At 47.6% G+C, this 17454-nt stretch overlaps 1 protein-coding gene across 1 annotated transcript in view; it reads right to left on the reverse strand.

The window, feature by feature from the left end:
• Positions 1-2167: 2167 nt before the first annotated feature.
• LOC104509823 (DNA-binding protein RFX2-like) overlaps positions 2168-17454 on the reverse strand; it is a 29425-nt gene continuing 14138 nt past the window's right edge. Inside the window, 12 exon segments of the mRNA XM_010151890.1 lie at positions 2168-2356; positions 2507-2549; positions 4626-4779; positions 5116-5324; positions 5906-6055; positions 6689-6786; positions 7708-7859; positions 10199-10311; positions 10860-10978; positions 11920-12035; positions 13168-13287; positions 15571-15752. Of these exon segments, the coding sequence (XP_010150192.1) occupies positions 2247-2356; positions 2507-2549; positions 4626-4779; positions 5116-5324; positions 5906-6055; positions 6689-6786; positions 7708-7859; positions 10199-10311; positions 10860-10978; positions 11920-12035; positions 13168-13287; positions 15571-15752 (1566 nt within the window). The 3' untranslated portion in view covers positions 2168-2246.

The following is a 17454-nucleotide window of genomic DNA, read 5'->3' on the forward strand; positions in this document are numbered from 1 at the left end:
CTCACTCCTCCCATCCTTCACAATTAGTCTGGGAGCATAATTAGAAAATGCTTCTTGCGGCCCCGTGCTTAGCAGCACCCTGAATCTTTCAGCCTCTTCTTCCCTCCATGAACTCTGGTGTAGCCCCTACAAACCAGCCGCTGTGTTGTGGTGAATCTGCCTCCCTGCAGACACTGGATCCCTGGCCAAAACTGCACTAGGCAGATCCTTCATCTCCCCCCGACGCCACAATGCTGCAGCCTCTGCCCGACATCTCTTTTCAGTGCTTAAAGAAGAAATGGGACCACAGCAATTATTGTACAGGCCTGAGCATTTGATATATGTTTATTGCTATTCAGGTTTAGCTGGGAATTTTGTGCATATCGGGTTTAGGTGGTTGTCCAGACTCCTTGCACAGTGCCGCAGAGCTCCAGAGCATCTCGTCTGCACGTCCGTGGCAAGCAGAAGGTGGCTGGCTTCAGTTGGTAGCGGCTTCAAAGAGCCATTGCACCAGCTGAAGTTATTATCACACTCAGTGGGAGTAGGGGAGTTTAAGACTTGGTTGCTCAGTCGTTTTTTTAGACCATCTTATCTCATCAGCAGGATCTGAAATGCGGATTCTGACCCAGGGTGTACTCCTTGTCATTATCTACATATAAATCCAGCTTTCTCACTTGTCTCCTGCTGCTTTGATATGAGACACTTACAGACAAACATCACCCTGACAGACAACAGCACGGGACAGTAAGAGGGAAAGATGTGCCACTACACTCACTTCTGTTTTACTTCCCATTAGCAATATGTTTTAAAGTGTCACAGCTACCTTAGTACCATTTGGAATGAGGAAATAATATATTTGGATAGAATATACTCTGATATGCAAATGTACACCAGACCCCTGGAAAAGCTCACATCAAATACTGTATCATTAGAAATAATAATAATAAAAGCTATTTATGACACGGCCTTTATTCACAGAAAGATTTGCCCCAGGGCTTTGTTTTTGCAGTTTGGCTTGATGACAGTTTCACCCCCTCTTCTGCCCTGCAGTCCACATCAGCCCAGACCCCACAGGACATGGAGAGGGAGAATAAAACTCCCCTGGGGCAGAAGCTCCCCCAGCTCAGCCCCGCAGGAGCCACCACAATGATGCTGCAGGAGGAGGTGAAGCGATACAGCAAGGGGAAACGCCACCGTCGTGCTGAGCATACCCAGGGCCCAGGAGAGCCCCTCGCCGCTGCATGGACGGGCTGTTGTATCCGAATCTGAGCTGCAGGGAAGCAGGCACGCCGGCCCACCCTAAGGCACTGCAGTCGCACACCCTCACCCGTGCCCCGGACGCAGCCCCGCGGGCAGCTGCTCCCCGCCGTCAGCATTTTAGCAGGACATCAAGCGAGAATTTTACAAGACCCAGGCCGTGGGACCAGTCCCCCTGTGCCTGGGTACCCTGGCGAGGATGGGGATTGCCCGGGCAATGGGGAGCGCGGGGAACAACGAACACACTTTGTGACCAGCTGCTGCTTCCTCAGAGTCCTTTGGTATCTTGAGTTGGCCCGACAGTGTCCCAGGAGCATTCGTGGCTCAGCAATGAACCGCCCAGCTGGGGAGACACGGGAGCAGGTGGGAACGCACGTCCCGAGTCCCAAAGCATGCACGTGTCAGTCCCAGAGCACGCACGTGAACCACCCCGCCGGGACGCGGTGGAGGTGCAGCCTGGAGCCCTCTCCCCAGGCAGGAACAAGAGACACAAACTGTCCTCCACGCCCCAGCATGACCCATTTGGCAAAGTCAGAGCCAGGACAGCTTGTCTTGAAAGACTGGAGGAGAAGGGCCAGGTATTTTTCCTTCTTCTTGGGCACTGATTGGTTCAAGTTTGTATCACAGTGAAGTCTGAGAAGTGGGGAAGAAACCCAAACCACCTTCCCTGAAAGAGAAAGCCTTGTGTGCCCACCTCGCTCAGGCTGGAGAGGGCAGCCTCTCCTAGGCAGGCACATCCAATGCGCTGCTGACCACAGAGGCTTCCATCGCTCGGTAGCAGACGCTGGACCTTCTCCCTCCTGCTGGCAGCGAGCAGGGGGAAAGCAGGCCAAGAAACAGCCCCGTCCCACCGCCCGCCCAGGCTCACCCCTGAGCCCTTCCTCAAACACAAGTAAACAAAGAAAAACTAAGAGGCACTAATAATGCAGATACGGGGAGGCTCAGGCTTGTTATCACCAAACCTGGCTCCGGATTTCTTTGTCTGGCTGGAGAAAAACCGAGTCCCCGTTTCAGATCTCCTGCAGCGAGTGGCCGGGGTCACAGCGTTCTCGTTTCACCAGCGGTTCCCCCATGCTCCGGGCGTCCGCGTCCACCTCGCTGCCCAGGTCACTGATGTCATCTGCAAAGGACAGGCCTCAGCATGAGTGGTGACCAGAGGGAAGGGTCCGTTATCCCAACAGAGCCGGCTGGAAGAGCCAGCACAAGGTTCCCCCTCCCGCAGTGATTCAACCCTGACCCAGAGGGGCTTCCCTTGAGGGAGAGGAGGTACCTTTGTCCAGCAGTGTTGGGGACAGGGATGTGAGGTCACCGAACTGAAAGAAAAAGGAGTTACAAGGTAAGTGAGGCTCGTGGAGACTGGAGGCGCCAGGCCTGCAGGCTGACATCACATTCCAAGCAATCCTAACAAGCAGCTTAAGTGCTCAGGAGAAACCACAAGCACCAGCAGTGCTGGTGGTGAAGAGCAGAAAGCAAAACCAACCACTCGTTCGGTGAAAAAGTCTGCTGCTGGCATTTAAGCCTCTGGGCAAACAACACACACGAGAACCCAGGGCAGGATCGAGCTCTGGAACGAAGGGAGAAATTTTTCTGTCTTGCAGGTCAGGACCAAATGCTGTCACAGACCAAAGGATGGTGCCTTTCGCCAGCCCTCTGGATCTCTTGGGCAGCTGCTCAGCCAGCCAGCTAGTCACCTCTCCTGGGACTTTACCACCACTCCACTGCCCTGCGACCCTCTGCAAAGCCTTGGCATTCGCGTCAGGGAAGTGCTTTGGCTTGCAAGGCCACAGAGCCAAGGGTAAGCAGAGGCTGGTGATACACTGGGTTCTGGAGATGAGCTGTCCCCCCTGTGACGCGGTCTGAAACTAAATTACTGTAACAATAATGCTGAAGAGTCATGCAAAGCTGGGCAGGAGAAGGAAACGAGGGGAGCAGGAGTTATCAAGTGAGCAGTGGAAATGGAAGGATGCGATTCATCCGCTTTTGCTGGAAGAATCCGCCTCCTCCTGGAGAACAGAAATATTGCAAGAGTTTACTATTAATAAAGGCAAAACCTGAAGGATGAAAGCCTCCCACAGCTAGGTTTTGCTGGATGCCACTCTCTGCCTTTCATGTGAGAAAGAATTTTGAGAGAATGGGCTTGTTCAGCCTGGAGCAGAGACGGCTCCGGGGAGACCTTATTCCACCTTCCAGTGCCTGAAGGGGCTACAAGGAAGCTGGGGGGGGACTTTTTCCAAGGGCCTGTAGTGACAGGACAAGGGGTAACGGGTTTAAATTGAAAGTGGGGAGGTTTAGATTGGATATCAGGAAGAAGTTCTTCCCGCAGAGGGTGGGGAGGCACTGGGACAGGTTGCTCAGAGAAGCTGTGGATGCCCCATCCCTGGGAGTGTCCAAGGCCAGGCTGGATGAGCCTTGGAGCAACCTGGTCTAGTGGAAGGTGTCCCTGCCCATGGCAGGGGGGTTGGAACTAGATGATCTTTAAGGCTCCTTCCAACCCAAACCATGCTGTGTTCCCCTAATATCAACAAAGACAGAGCTTTTGGAGGGAATGGTGTGAACTTGCAGCGCTGTTGACTTGGTACAACAGCATAGGTGTAATGGGAGGGGAAGGGTAAGAAAAAGGCATGCAATTGATTTTCCTGGCTCCCCTACATGAGTTCTGTGAAGGAAGGAAACGGCATGAGCTTCAAGGAGCAAATGAGATCAGTTTTAATCTAACAATAGTTTCTATATTGTGGTCCCACGTTGATCAGGGACTTTTAAATCTGGGTGTTTCAGAGTGAAAATTGTGGCTTCAGCTAGGCAGGACAGGGCCTGCCTGCAAACCAGGTGCCAGATTTCCTGCGCGATTGTTCAAAAAAAACCCCCAAACACCACTCCCCTACACAAACAACCCACTCATCACTTCTCTAGGTCAAACGCAGAGAGAATGGTTGACTGCACATGTAACCCTGGAGCTTGCAGACACCTGAAGAAGCTCAGTGAATGGTACCACTGAAAGTTCCAGGGAATGTAACTTCTGGAGCTTTTTTTGCTTGTGTTAGTTTTTGTGTCAGATGGGACTTTGCTCTGGCAGGAACCCCCAAGTCAGGGTTGGTACCATGGGTTATGGAGGGAAGGGGGGAGATCCTTTCCTTCTGTCCTCCAGGCCTCCGAAGCCCAGCTGATGCTCAACAGCCCCAAACCCCACCAGCTCAGGTATTAGCGAGCCAGGAGGGAAGATGCTCAAGGAGCTGGATCCTTGTGCCAGGCAACTTAAAACAACTCCGTAAATCCTTTGGCAAAGATGGTTATAAAACCATGTTCAGCACACTGCACAGCTTGTGAACCAACCGTGTCCCTCTAAGTGCTGCTTAATGTGAGTTTGTTTCTAGGGAATAAACAATTCTCACCTCTCCCATTACAGCAATTGGCGTCTCTCCTGTTGCCTGGGCAACACGATGCTCTACCAGATAAAACATGTATTCATCATAAAGCAGGCGAATCAGGTGGAAGGAACCAAAGCTGGCAGCACTGCGCAAGGTGAGGTCACGGATCACCATGGAGCTGGAAAATGTCCAGGAAACAAATTATTTGGGTTGTGTTTTACACTTGCATCATGGTTGATGTGAATTCTTGACCCTGAAGGTACTGTGGGATACAGTGGACTGTTTCTACCTCTAACCCGAGAGTATCAAAGAACCTTAAGAAATTAGTTGAAGGAGTATCCTATCCCCATCCTGAAAGGATGCAGAAGACACAACGCTCCCTTTTGCACCAGGCAGGGCAACACTTAACTAGAGTTGCATGGCAGTAAAGAACTTGGCCTTGGCTTTTCAAGGAGCTATTTACATACCCTACACCTGATGCAGAAACATCTCCAAAATGAGAAAGAAAATGTACCTGTAGAAAGACCATTTCAACAGGAACTGCCTGGCTGCCTTGGGGAAGCTGGGACTGCCCTCGTGATGCTTCAGGACTTGAGTAACAACATTATCCAGCCAACTAGCCCACTGGTCCAGAGAACTCTGCTGCTGCAGAGTGAGCTTGAAATCCTGCTCCAGCTTCTGTACCATGCCTTCCTCGCACTGGCACACCCACGAGGCTTGCTCCTGCTCAGGAAGAAGGGTGGACAGTTACTCAGGTGAATCCTGTATGGTTGTTGCATCCCAACTCAAAAATTCCACTTCATTTCTAGTAGACAAGGACTCCCAAGCAGTTCTGAATCATGTCAAAAAGAAGACGTTCTTCCCGGAGAGGGTGGGGAAGCACTGGAACAGGTTGCCCAGAGAAGCTGTGGATGCCCCATCCCTGGAAGTGTCCAAGGCCAGGCTGGATGAGGCTTGGAGCAACCTGGTCTAGTGGAAGGTGTCCCTCCCCAGGGCAGGTGTGTTGGATATAGATGATCTTTAAGGTCCCTTCCAACCCGAACCATTCTATGGTTCTGTGATTCTATGTCTCCTCTGACCTGTCCAGAGCACACTACAATATTATTATTAGAGCTATATTATTGTTGGTAACACTACTTAGCTCCTTCTCCACTGTTCACAGTGGGATGGCAGACTTAGCTGGAAAAGTAACACCAAACCCATTAAATGGTTCATTTAATCGCTTCTTAGTATCAGAAATAAGATGATGGCTACCAGCAGACAACCTCCCAGAGTCCCAGTTCTAGACAAAAGGATTAAGTTACCTGCACGTTGGCGAAGTCGACCCGGTTGAGATCACTGAGCATCTGGTTTATCTGGGAAGTGTTCTGCAGCACGGCCCGGGCGGCCTGGGCCAGGTGGTTCAGGGATGTGTACCTCCGTAATGTCTGTGCAAAGGCACTCACTACGCCGACCTGCAACACAGCACGAGGCCACAGAGCTGAGAGGCAAACTCTTCTCAACGCTGAGCTCAAGCACACGGCGCACGTCAGCTGGGTAACCCGCCCGGTCCCACCCGTGCTGCTGCCCAAAGCATACACGAGTGCTCCAGAGCAGCACTTTTGCCGCATCTATTGCATCTTGCAAACCAGCCTCTGCATTTCTTTTCCTTAAACTAACAGGTTTTCACACTCTGCCTCCAGCAGAGACCAGCAAGGTGAGACCAGGCTGCATGAATCCATGGCTTTAGGAGAGGGGGAGTAGGAGCCTTAGGTTCAGTCCCTGCAATGCCATTCTGTCCATGAGGTGTCCTGTGCTTTCTGGTAGGACAGCCTCATTCCAGGGCAGAGATCTTCTTCCACAAAGCTTTATCTACAATTTCAGGACATAGGAATGGCTCAGAGCACAAAGCATCATCAGCTTCTGGTACAAAGGAATTGCCCTGCCTGTCCTCCCACTCATTGCTGATTTTGAGTCATATTCATGACTCCGTGCTAGCCTGGAGTACACGCGGCCAAACCCCGGCAGTGATTTCCAGTCTCTGTGGAAAACAGCAACACGCACACTCAGTTCATGTCCCTGACCTGCACCGTGCTCCCTCTGCTTACCTTGGTCTGGACAATCTGAGGGGGGAATTCACTCATCGCGTTCATCAGCCATCCTTCCAAACTCTTGGCAAAATTACGAATCGCCTGTGTGAGTGTGCCTGCAAAGAAATCTGCAGTTAGAAAGGCTGTTCCGTGTCACCTTTGGCCATCACTTGCTAGCTTAGACTGCCGTGGAAGGCACAGCCTCTGATCTGGTTAGCTGTGGCCTGGATTCAGCATCAAGGAATCAGCTGGGCCCTGCAATGCACTCAAAGTTTTCTTATTCCCTAATGTTGTGACTCAAATTATTCTTATTCTTACTCTTATTTTCTTATTCTTTCTTATTCTTTTCTTCTTCATGGTCCTTCTGAGTGTTTTCCAAATGCTGGAATATGCTCTTCAAAGACACCCATGTGCCCCAGCATGCACACTGACAGCAGCTCGGAGACGTGGCTGTCCAGTACTGCTCAACCCAGTCTAGGGCTGAGCTGAGGCCTGGGGGAGACTGATGCACCCTCCACTGAGGAGCCAGATGGGAGAGAAAGCCCTTGATATCTCATCACTAATCTCCCAAATGAAAGTTGACCCCAGATTTCCAGGAGGTGCAGCAGGGGACAGGATGGTCCTAGGTAATCAAAGATAAGATCTCCAAGGAAACATCTCACAAGGATTAACCATGCTTATTTGTGCATTAAGCTTCTGCTTTTACCTTGACCCTGAGCCAAAGGCAGGAGATGTGATACGCAATAAATCACATTTTAAAAGGTATGGGAATTTCCAGAGGCCACAAAGTACCGTTGACACAGAGCAATGCTGCAGGAGGAATATTGCTGTTGCCATAATATTTTAGCTTGTATTCAAACCAAAAACCTCTAAATCAGCTTTTACAATGGAAATCTTCGTGGCAAGTGGTAGCCAGACTGAGTCATGGGTCACTGGTTGTCAGACACAACTTCCTGTGACTCAGCCCAACGAGGAGCGAGAGCTGAGCAGGGGTCAGGAACCCCCATGCCCTCCTGACCGCGCGGCAGGGTACTCACTGGGCACCGGTCTGAGCACGTCTGGGATGAGAATCTCGACCAGGGCCTGGTACAAGATGTGGTCGCAGCTTCTCATCCATTTGAGAATGGGTTCGTACTTGCACAGACTTATCAGCTTCTCTTTCGGGAGGGTGCCTTCGTGTTCCTCTTCGCTGCGGGAGGAGGAGGAGGGAGGCAGCGTTAGCAGCAGTTTTGCAATCAGTGATTCACCCTTCTCTCAATTTCTAAACCTTTACAACAGAAAAAACCAATACATATTTCTTTCAAAAGGAAACATCTGATTGTTTGTACAAGTCTCCGACCCTACAAGCTCCTCTCCATCCATGGGTCAAAGCTCCAAGTGGAGTTTTCCCTCAAATCCACATCTCCCTGTGCTTGGCATTCGCTTCGTCTGTCTTTAGCCTCAGTTGCCTTTGCACACTCGCGTTCACGTGTACCTGGGAACTGCACTTCAGGACAGTCACCTCAGCAAGCAAAGGCTTAGCTGGTTCCTCCTTACAGACCCAGCTGTTTCCTAAACCTTTGCACCTCTCCCTGTGCTCTGAACCTCCTCGGCTGTGGAGTGGGGACCAGTGTTTGCAGCAGATGTTGGTTGAGCAGATTAGCTGGTACTGACAGACCCTACCAACAGTTTCCAGGTATTTAACACCTCCAAATGTGGAATGTTTTCAGACAGATGAGGGGTATTGATGAAATCAGAGCATATTGTCTCTAAGTGCATCAGCACAGTCAAGCTTGCATTATTGTCACTTTAGCTGTATGGAAACTTTTTCTGCATGATTAAGGTGTAAGATAATTGGTTAAAAAGCAAGCAGAGAAAGCCAAAGCCTTGATGCATGGCCAGAGCATCAAAGCAGAGCTGCTCAGACACTACACTAGGAATTGGGAATTTGAAAAGGGACTTTCCCCATGCATTATTATCAAAACCATTAAAACCAAGCCTCAGACACACTCTAAACAGGTAATTAGAGCCTCTGCCTGAGCAGTTTTTGTGAATGAACTCCACCAGCATTCTCCTAGAACATTCACATGGAGACACTGGCCATTCAAGTACCTAAACTTTCTGTTAAGTGGAACCATATTCTGCATTTGCCCTCAAGGAAGCTGGGGGGGGACTTTTTACAAGGGCCTGTAGTGACAGGACAAGGGATAAAGGGTTTAAATTGAAAGTGGGGAGGTTTAGATTGGATATCAGGAAGAAGTTCTTCCTGCAGAGGGTGGGGAGGCACTGGGACAGGTTGCCCAGAGAAGCTGTGGATGCCCCATCCCTGGAAGTGTCCAAGGCCAGGCTGGATGAGGCTTTGAGCAACCTGGTCTAGTGGAAGGTGTCCCTGCCCATGGTAGGGGGGTTGGAACTGGATGGGCTTTAAGGCCCCTTCCAACCCAAACCATTCCACGATTCTGTGATTTTATCATGCTTTCAAACAGTTTTCCACTCTGACAATGTTTTGGGTTTATATTTGTCTATACATAAAGTGGGGGCGGGTGTACTTTGTTTACCTATCTCTATTATTAGCAGCGGTATGGAGAGGTACTAGAGCACACAGCCTTAGCAAGGCACTTCAGACAGAGCCCTGCAGACATGCAGCCTCCAGTATCCAGTGAGCCTACTGGTTCCTAGCAGAGCTCTCTGCGGTGTTGCAATGTGCCTTGGAGGTACACCCTTAAGTAAAAGGGATTTTGAAACAATCAAACGCAGCTACAGTGATTCTTTGCAGGAAAATATTCGTTGGGTAACAGCAACTGAGGACAACAAGGCCACATCCTCCAGATTACTAAGGGATATTCGCTTACTACCCAAACTGTTACCATTTTTCTTCTGGATGTAAAATGTTGGTATCGGAAGTCCTTATATTATCAATAGAAGTGGTCAATACCATTTTTTAATACAAATTTTAAGAAGAAACCTTCACCTTTTCAATTTTCTCTACTTTCACTTATTCCCATTCCCTCATCTCTTAGCAGCAGACTACCAACACATGGCGGTATCAAGGCAGGCAGGTGTAGAAAGATCAAAGTAGCTTTGCTTGCCATGACCTGCCTTGAAACACGAGGCACTTCAAGATCTGGATGGCCAGAGAAGGGAGTTGGTCTAGATGTCGCTCAAACCTCAGGGCCTGAGACGTCACTCGAGACCGATACCTAATGGCACAGAATCATCGCTGTCTGCTCCGGCGGACCATTTGTGAAAGCAGCATCCTGTTCCCTTCCACCTCTGCATTTTGGAATAGCACTTGACACAGGAGGTGTAAGGCACAGAGATGCATAATACCAGAGCAGATGCTTTTCTTGGAGCCCTGAACTTTGTGCGGCCGTCATGACATTAAACACTTCTGGCACTCTTTGTAGGGATTCTGCAGGAAGTAAATACTTTCAAGTCCTACAAAGCACTCGAAATGCCTAATGAAGATGAAAATACTTCATACATTTGTAAAAGATGAAACATGATAAAGCGTGGAGCATTCGGACACCTGGAAGCCCGGCAGCATACCTGGAGGGCAGGGCAGCAGAGCCGTCACTAGGTGGTGTTTTAGGACTCCAGAAGGATTGCCACAGTTTCTCAATATAATGAAATTGAAGATTCATTACAACATCCAAAGTCGCCTAACAAGAAGAACACAACTCATTAGCTGCTCTGCTAGCATCCTGTCACACTGCGTAAGCACAAATTTCATCTGCTGCCATTTAGGTTACATAATTTACAAGAAAAATCATAGAATCATAGAATGGTTTGGGTTGGAAGGGACCTTTAAGATCATCTAGTTCCAACCCCCCTGCCATGGGCAGGGACACCTTGCACTAGACCAGGTTGCTCAAAGCCACATCCAGCCTGGCCTTGAACACTTCCAGGGATGGGGCATCCACAACATCTCTGGGCAACCTGTTCCAGTGCCTCCCCACCCTCTCTGTGAAGAATTTCTTCCTGATATCTAATATAAAAATAACAGAAAGGGCATTGTTTTTACCATTGACGTAACATACACAGGTCACACAATGAACAAACACCACAAAGCACAATATTTGAGTTGTAATATCTAGCAAATCAAACTTTCCCTATTACATTCTAGTTTTTCCTAAGAGCAGGATATGGGACGAGCACATGAATTATGTCCCACACCAATTAATCAATTAAAAATATTCCAAATAATCACCTCGCAGTGTCGCCTGTAAAGCAGCTGCAGAGTTTTCACATCGTTCACAGTGACCCCGTCTTGTAAAAGGACGTTATCTAGATCAGGGGCTGGGAACTCGGGAAAAACATGGGTTACATCTAGGGAAAAAAAGATTGGGAAAGATAGTGAGTTAGCAGCATGCAGTTACACAGGACTAGAGGTGACTCAAGGTGCTGCTGTTGCTGATGGCTCTCTTTCGTGTTCCAGTTGAGGATGAAAAGAAGAAATGAGACTGATGATTTAGTTCTTTCCCACTTCATGCTGCTACACTGGGCAAAAAGCAAACGGCCGCAGCCTATTTTGTGCAGTGTGGAAGGGAAAATGTTTTCTTTCTCTCTGTAATAAAAGAAACAAAAATACACTGTCCTCATCTACCACGCTTCCCATTTGATGTTCTCTGAAGCCTGAACAATGTCTCCCTGGTATTTTGAGAGTACAATGGAAAGTATAATTGGGCAGCAGACGTATCAGGAGCAATTGTATTTCAGCACTGCCCGGGATTTGGTGTCTCTACTGGAGATGATGGAGACACATAGATCCATGACCAGCAAAGCCAAGGGGCTTGTCTCTCAAGGAGAAGGTCCACATGGATCATCTGCAGTTGGATATGTACTGCAGCCTTTGCAATGAAGAGAAGTGCTCCTCTCCCGCTGCCTGTCTTAGCAAGGCTCTTCAGGACCTCCACTCCTTCCATCCAGTTTGCATAAAACCAGAGGGACTAAAATCAGAGGGAACCAACAGACCTGACAGTACAAGGAAAAAGGCTTTCTGTGGGTATGGGAGTTAGCAAATAAACTTAGCAAGTGTGGCATTACGAGAGCTTATTAGAATATATTATACATAGTATATGTTTAAATGTATATTTTATATATATGTAATACTGTAGATTTATTAGAAAAGCAAATAAATGCAGAAGAGCCAGGGCTGGCTGGACAAGACCTTCCTTCTTAAAGCTGTAAGCCTAGTCATGATATATCTAATACCTTAAAGCTGTAAGCCTAGTCGTGACATATCTAAGACATGAAAGCAGTCTCCTCACCTATGAATTGCTGATGATGTTGACTTTGAGCAGCAACCGATTGCTCCGGCGTAGCGTGCAGGTTACTGTTGGAGCCACTCTCTGCCATGCCGTCCATCTTCTGTGCTGGTCTGTACCTAAATTTAGAGCGTGGCTTGGGATTCACACAGGCACGAGCAAACACACAGAGGTTATCTGCAATGCACTCATGCAGACTTCTGTGTTCGTCGTGCAATACATGAGATTACGTTCAAGGCCAGCGTTTTGAGGGCTGAGCATTTATATCACCTACTGAAGTGGAGGGGGAAAATGAGAACCCTCCTTTGGAAAAGCACTCCAAGAGACAGAATTAAAGGGGTTGAGATGTTTGCCCAAGGTCACACACACACACAAAAAAAGAAAAAAATAACCCAACAACAAAAAAACCCCCAAGAAGCAGGGCTGGAGTGGGTGCAGACTCTGTCTTGGGAGCTGGCTTTTGCACTTACTTTCTGTTTGGGAGCTGAAGAAATAAATTCTTCTGCTCCTTCTTCACTCCAGCAAGAACCAGAAGTGTCTGTGCTTCCCGGAGACAATTCCAAATTCCTTTGCACATTGTGTTTTATATTAAAAACTACTCAGACACAAGACTAACCACAGGACTGTTTAACTTGCGCTGTTGCACACCAAAAAACCCACTCACAAACAAAAACCAAAACGCACCCAAGCACGACACAAGCCCCCAAGTGCTTTATGCTGATTTGGCACAAATAACTCCCTAGCTGAGGTCCTAAACCAGCTCGGTCGTGGGGACGCCACGAAGAGCAGCATGTGCAGTGGCACTCTCCGTAGCAGCGGGCTGAGTCAAGCTGCTGGCAGTCAGAACGGGCAGAGAAACGCACTTTCACAGAATGACAGAATGGTTTGGGTGGGAAGGGACCGTTAAAGGCCAGCCAGCCCAACCCCCTGCCATGGGTAGGGACACCTTCAACGAGAGCAGGTTGCTCAGAGCCCCGTCCAACCTGGCCTTGGACGTGTCCAGGGATGGGGCATCTAACATAATTGGGTTTGGACCCTTCCACTACTCAGAGCAGCCGGTGACTTGCAGCCCCCTCATCCAGCTCAGCTCTGGCACTTCAGCAACACCTGGGTTTGAACTGTCCCAACACACTCCCTCTGCTCCCAGGCCAAGTCCCAGGATGGGTCTGCAGCTTTCTCTGGGACAGGGCCCTTCTCCGCAGCAGCATCTGGGGCACCCCTAGAGAGTTCCGAGACCCTGGGAGCACCTACCTTTGTTTCTGGTGGATGGGCTGCTGCCTCATTGCCATGTACTGGGTTTCTTCCTGCAAACGGTTCAGCGGAGACTCTGGCTTTAGGCGGATCCCGTAATAATGGTATTTGGAGTTTCCCCTGGAAGTAACAGCGTTGCAATGGCTCAGTGTAAGCTAGTCAGTGGAAGGGACATCGTAGCCCTGCAATTTACTCTTAGGCTTGTTTTGACAGTACCCCCTACTTCTTACAGCACACGTCGCTTTGCTGCCAAGCGCCATTTGAATGGCTGAACGAATGAACTAATGAATGCCATCACCCCTTATAAAATTTAAAACCACATGTCGCAAAGTTCAGCAACATCCACATTTAAAACCCGGCGAGGTTTGTTCCAAGTCAGCCATGGTAACTGGAGAAGAAGAGACAAGTGTTACAATACAAAGTGTTATTAAACAAAACGACAGAAAGACCTCAGGGGACACTCTGCTATTTGATTAGGGTTTAAGGACTTGTTTTTTCCATAAAACCAAACTTCCATATTTATCTAGACTTGGATAAAACAAGCCTGACTGAATAGTCAACTACGATAAGAAAAATGTCCTTCTGTTGCCAGCACTTTCACAGCAACAGCAACAGGCTTTGATGTGGCTTTGTTCTTGGAGTTGCTCATTTTTGTAGCTTTTGTAAAAACTGAAAGCTTGTTGCAAGCAAAAGAGGCTGCAATTCTTCTCCTTTTGCTGGTCAGTAAAGCTGCTGTGATGCTCCCTAGGAGAGTGTTTTTCCATCACATCAGACCGATGTATCAGTTAACATTTTTCCACCAAAATGCCAAACTGGAATTTTTCAATCCCCAAGTGTCTGCTTTTGGGAGCAGAATGTCCAACGTGCCTTTAACCAATTTGTCACTAACAACGGTTGAGCCGAGTCCTGAGAGGGAGAGGAGCCTGAGCCAGGGGAGCAGCAGCAGGGTCTCCCGAGCCCTCTTAGTGGGGACGTCTCAAATTCGTTTGCTGTGTCAGCATGACAGGGGCTGGGGGCACCTTAAATCCAGTGATGCTTCCCCTTGGAAAATTACAGATTACACTTCACATTTCTCCATTACACAGAGAAATCTGAGAGGAATATTTGTCAAAGAATTAACCCTTGCTTCCTTGTTGGTGGAATTTTCTCTTTTCAGGAGGATGGTTGAATCGCTCAGTCTTTGTCACTGTACCAGAGGGCTTCACACACACTGACTGCTCAGGTATGAATATGCTCTGGCCATGTCTTAAGTGATTTTAAGTGCCTGCAATTTAAATAACAGCTTCATTCATAACCTAAATGAATGAATAAAGAAAATAACAGCTATTTCCATATTTACTGAGGTTTACTGTATCTTTCCCAGCCTGCACATTGACAGTTTCAAGTGGGTTTTTCACTTTTGTTTTTTCTTTAATCCTCAATAGTATTAAAGAATTTCTCTCCTCTGAAGAAGTTATTTCAGAGCTCTTGCACTTGAAGCAATATACAGAAATCCAAACTCTCCCCTGCTCTTCCTATGACTGTTGCCTCCACATTCCAGCTGTGGAATGTCCAGACACATCTGGTTTTGTTCTTGTTTCAAAGCTCAAATATCTAAGCTTGAATTTTGTTATGAAATCTTACACAATCAGAGAAATCACCGTTTCTCTAGTGTATTAGCTACTTCTTTTTTTTTCAGTTAGAAGCTGGGATAAAATGCAAACTCAGCTGTGCACATACTTTGGATGCTTCCTTGAAGGACCCACACGTAATTACAGCAAGTGTACTTTCTTATGTAATGCTTCTGCTGCAATGTCTCATGGATCATCAAATGTCTCATTTGATGTTTTAAAAGAAAAAAAAAATCCGTCACAAGATTCAGCCTGCTGCTTTGGGAATTTGGGAAATAAGCCGTTAACATCTGTACAGCTTGTCTGCATCAAAGATGTGGGCACAGGTTCTGTGGAGGAGGACTTTTACTGGACCCAAAGGGAAAAACCCTTTCACTGCACCCGAATTCTGGGCTGTGCCGCTCCCAGCTGCAATCACGAAGATGAGTTACTTCATCTTTTTAATACAGTAATGGAATAAGAAGAAGCCTAGGTTCAAATAAAATATTCTTAGATTCCCTAGGAACTGGTCTTTGACCAAACGTGGCTGGACAAGGCCGTGACACCAGAGACCTGGAGCTTGTCTGAAAGTAACTGTACTGCTAAGTGAGAAAGCAGCTTTGTCTCACAACACAGGGAAATTACTTCTGTGCCTCAGAACAGCAGTTTTTTCCCCCACAACATCAGGGTTGACTGTTTCTGTAGATCTTGGAAGAAAGACCTGCTGCTGCTAAATGCTTGGTAGGTCTCAGCATGAGTGAGAGAAGCTGTAGGAGGGTTTTTTTTCTTAATTTATATGTAGATTTATACCAACCTGGTTCCCAGGCGGCGAGTCCTCAGCCCCATGAACACCGAACGGATCAGTTTTCCGAAGGAAGCGGCATTCACCGGATCCAGTTTGTGCTCTTGGCAGTGCCGCAGGTAATGGTTGTAGAGAGAGCTCCTGGGAAGGCTGACGCCTTCCGCTGTCTCGTAGTTGTCCAACAACCACTGGAGCTTTATGTATGGAAAACACAAATAAATAAAGAACACATGAAAGTCTAAAGAGGGGCTGGAACTGGCTGCGTCAACGATTAAATGTCAGGAGAGCCCATCTGACCTTAAGAGCTCAAGAGAACTTAATGCTGGGTAGTTAACTTGTGTAAGTGGTACTTATGCCAGCTGCATTTTAAAAGGACCACCAGCCCAAAGCTATCAACCCAACACAAACACTGTCAGATTTTGCAAGAGCATTAAACCACCTTCCACCTGCCATCTCAATGTCCACCTCAGACTGGGATGAATTCCTGCAGACCCAAAATAAAGCTGTAAGAACTTGTGTTTTACAAGAATAAAGATGTTAAGATACTGTCTAAGAGGAATAAATTTTAGGGGAACCAAATATGCTGCAAAATCTTTATTAATTTGAAGATTAGCATGTCTGCAACTGTTCCCTTAACAATAAAATTAACAGTTACCAAAGCAACCTTAAAAAACTGAGGGAGCCCATCTATTTTTCAAAATTTACCATCTGAACTTCTTCTGCCATTTCTGTTGATTAAAGTTTGCAACTGGATATAAATTATTTATCCGCAGCCAGTCTGAAAGGGCAGGCCCAGCACACAGTGTCAGCACAGGAATTAAAATGCAAGATGACAAAAACCCCAATCTCCTTTAATTGGCTAAATGACTTCAGCATCAATGAAAAAGTGTTACACTAAGTGAATTTTTGAAGGAACTAGACGTACTAAATCAATAGCTTTGGCAAGAGTCCTTTCATTGTTGTTAGGGATATTTGGGATTGACATTTTCAAGACTGCCCTCCCCACCCATAAGAGGCCCAGCTCCACCAGAAGCAGCTGCATTTGCACCCGATCAGTGGCAAAACAGACTCAGGTTAGGGATGCCAAAATATCAGCCACATCACCTCCTTACAACAAGTAGTTCCGTTTTTAATAACTAAGCACAAGCTTAGTGCAGAAATCAGTGGGACTCATCCATGCACATGGATGTACAAGCTGGTCTATGCTTAAGTCCTCTGCACTTGTACTCCGGTAGCCAGCTCTTTTCTACCGTTTGCTCTTGGTGAAACTGTGGGGTCCCAATTCACCAGGATATTACTTGAGTTCTATATCAATAACCCTATGAAAATAACACCTGAAATGTGGAATGACATCTCTGACACTTCACTCCATTGAGTTATCTTCAAGTTTATGTATTTCTATTTTCAGTTTATGTATTTCATATCCAACTTTGCTCTCACACAAGTGTTTTTCCTTCCGCACCTATGAATGTATGCTCTGGGGTTATCATTCACATCTCCAAATATAAACTTCTGCTACGTAACCGAGCTGAATCCAAAGCCATACAGTTAAAACGACTTCATTCATTACTTGGGTTCGATCCAAAGCAACCCTAAGTTCACACAACTGGATCCACCAGTTTTGGTGGTCTTTGGAGCAGAGCAGGGGCTGCCACAGCTGAAAGAAGAAAAACCTCTTGGCCACTTTCCCCTCTGTTCTGCTTTTCACAGAGCTGCTTCCCAACTTCCTCCAGTAACACATCACCTAAGACACTCTTTGATGTGTTCTTCCGCAGACAAAGACCTTCCTGCCCTCCAAACCCTACGGTCCCAGGAGATGGCGTTTGCTAATGCTCCACATCCCTTTGCGCTCTCATCTGCAGGAGGGACACCCCTGGGAAGCTCCCAAAGCTGTTC

The sequence above is a fragment of the Eurypyga helias genome, unplaced genomic scaffold (genome assembly GCF_000690775.1).
Source record: "Eurypyga helias isolate BGI_N326 unplaced genomic scaffold, ASM69077v1 scaffold7460, whole genome shotgun sequence".
Classification (NCBI taxonomy): domain Eukaryota; kingdom Metazoa; phylum Chordata; class Aves; order Eurypygiformes; family Eurypygidae; genus Eurypyga; species Eurypyga helias.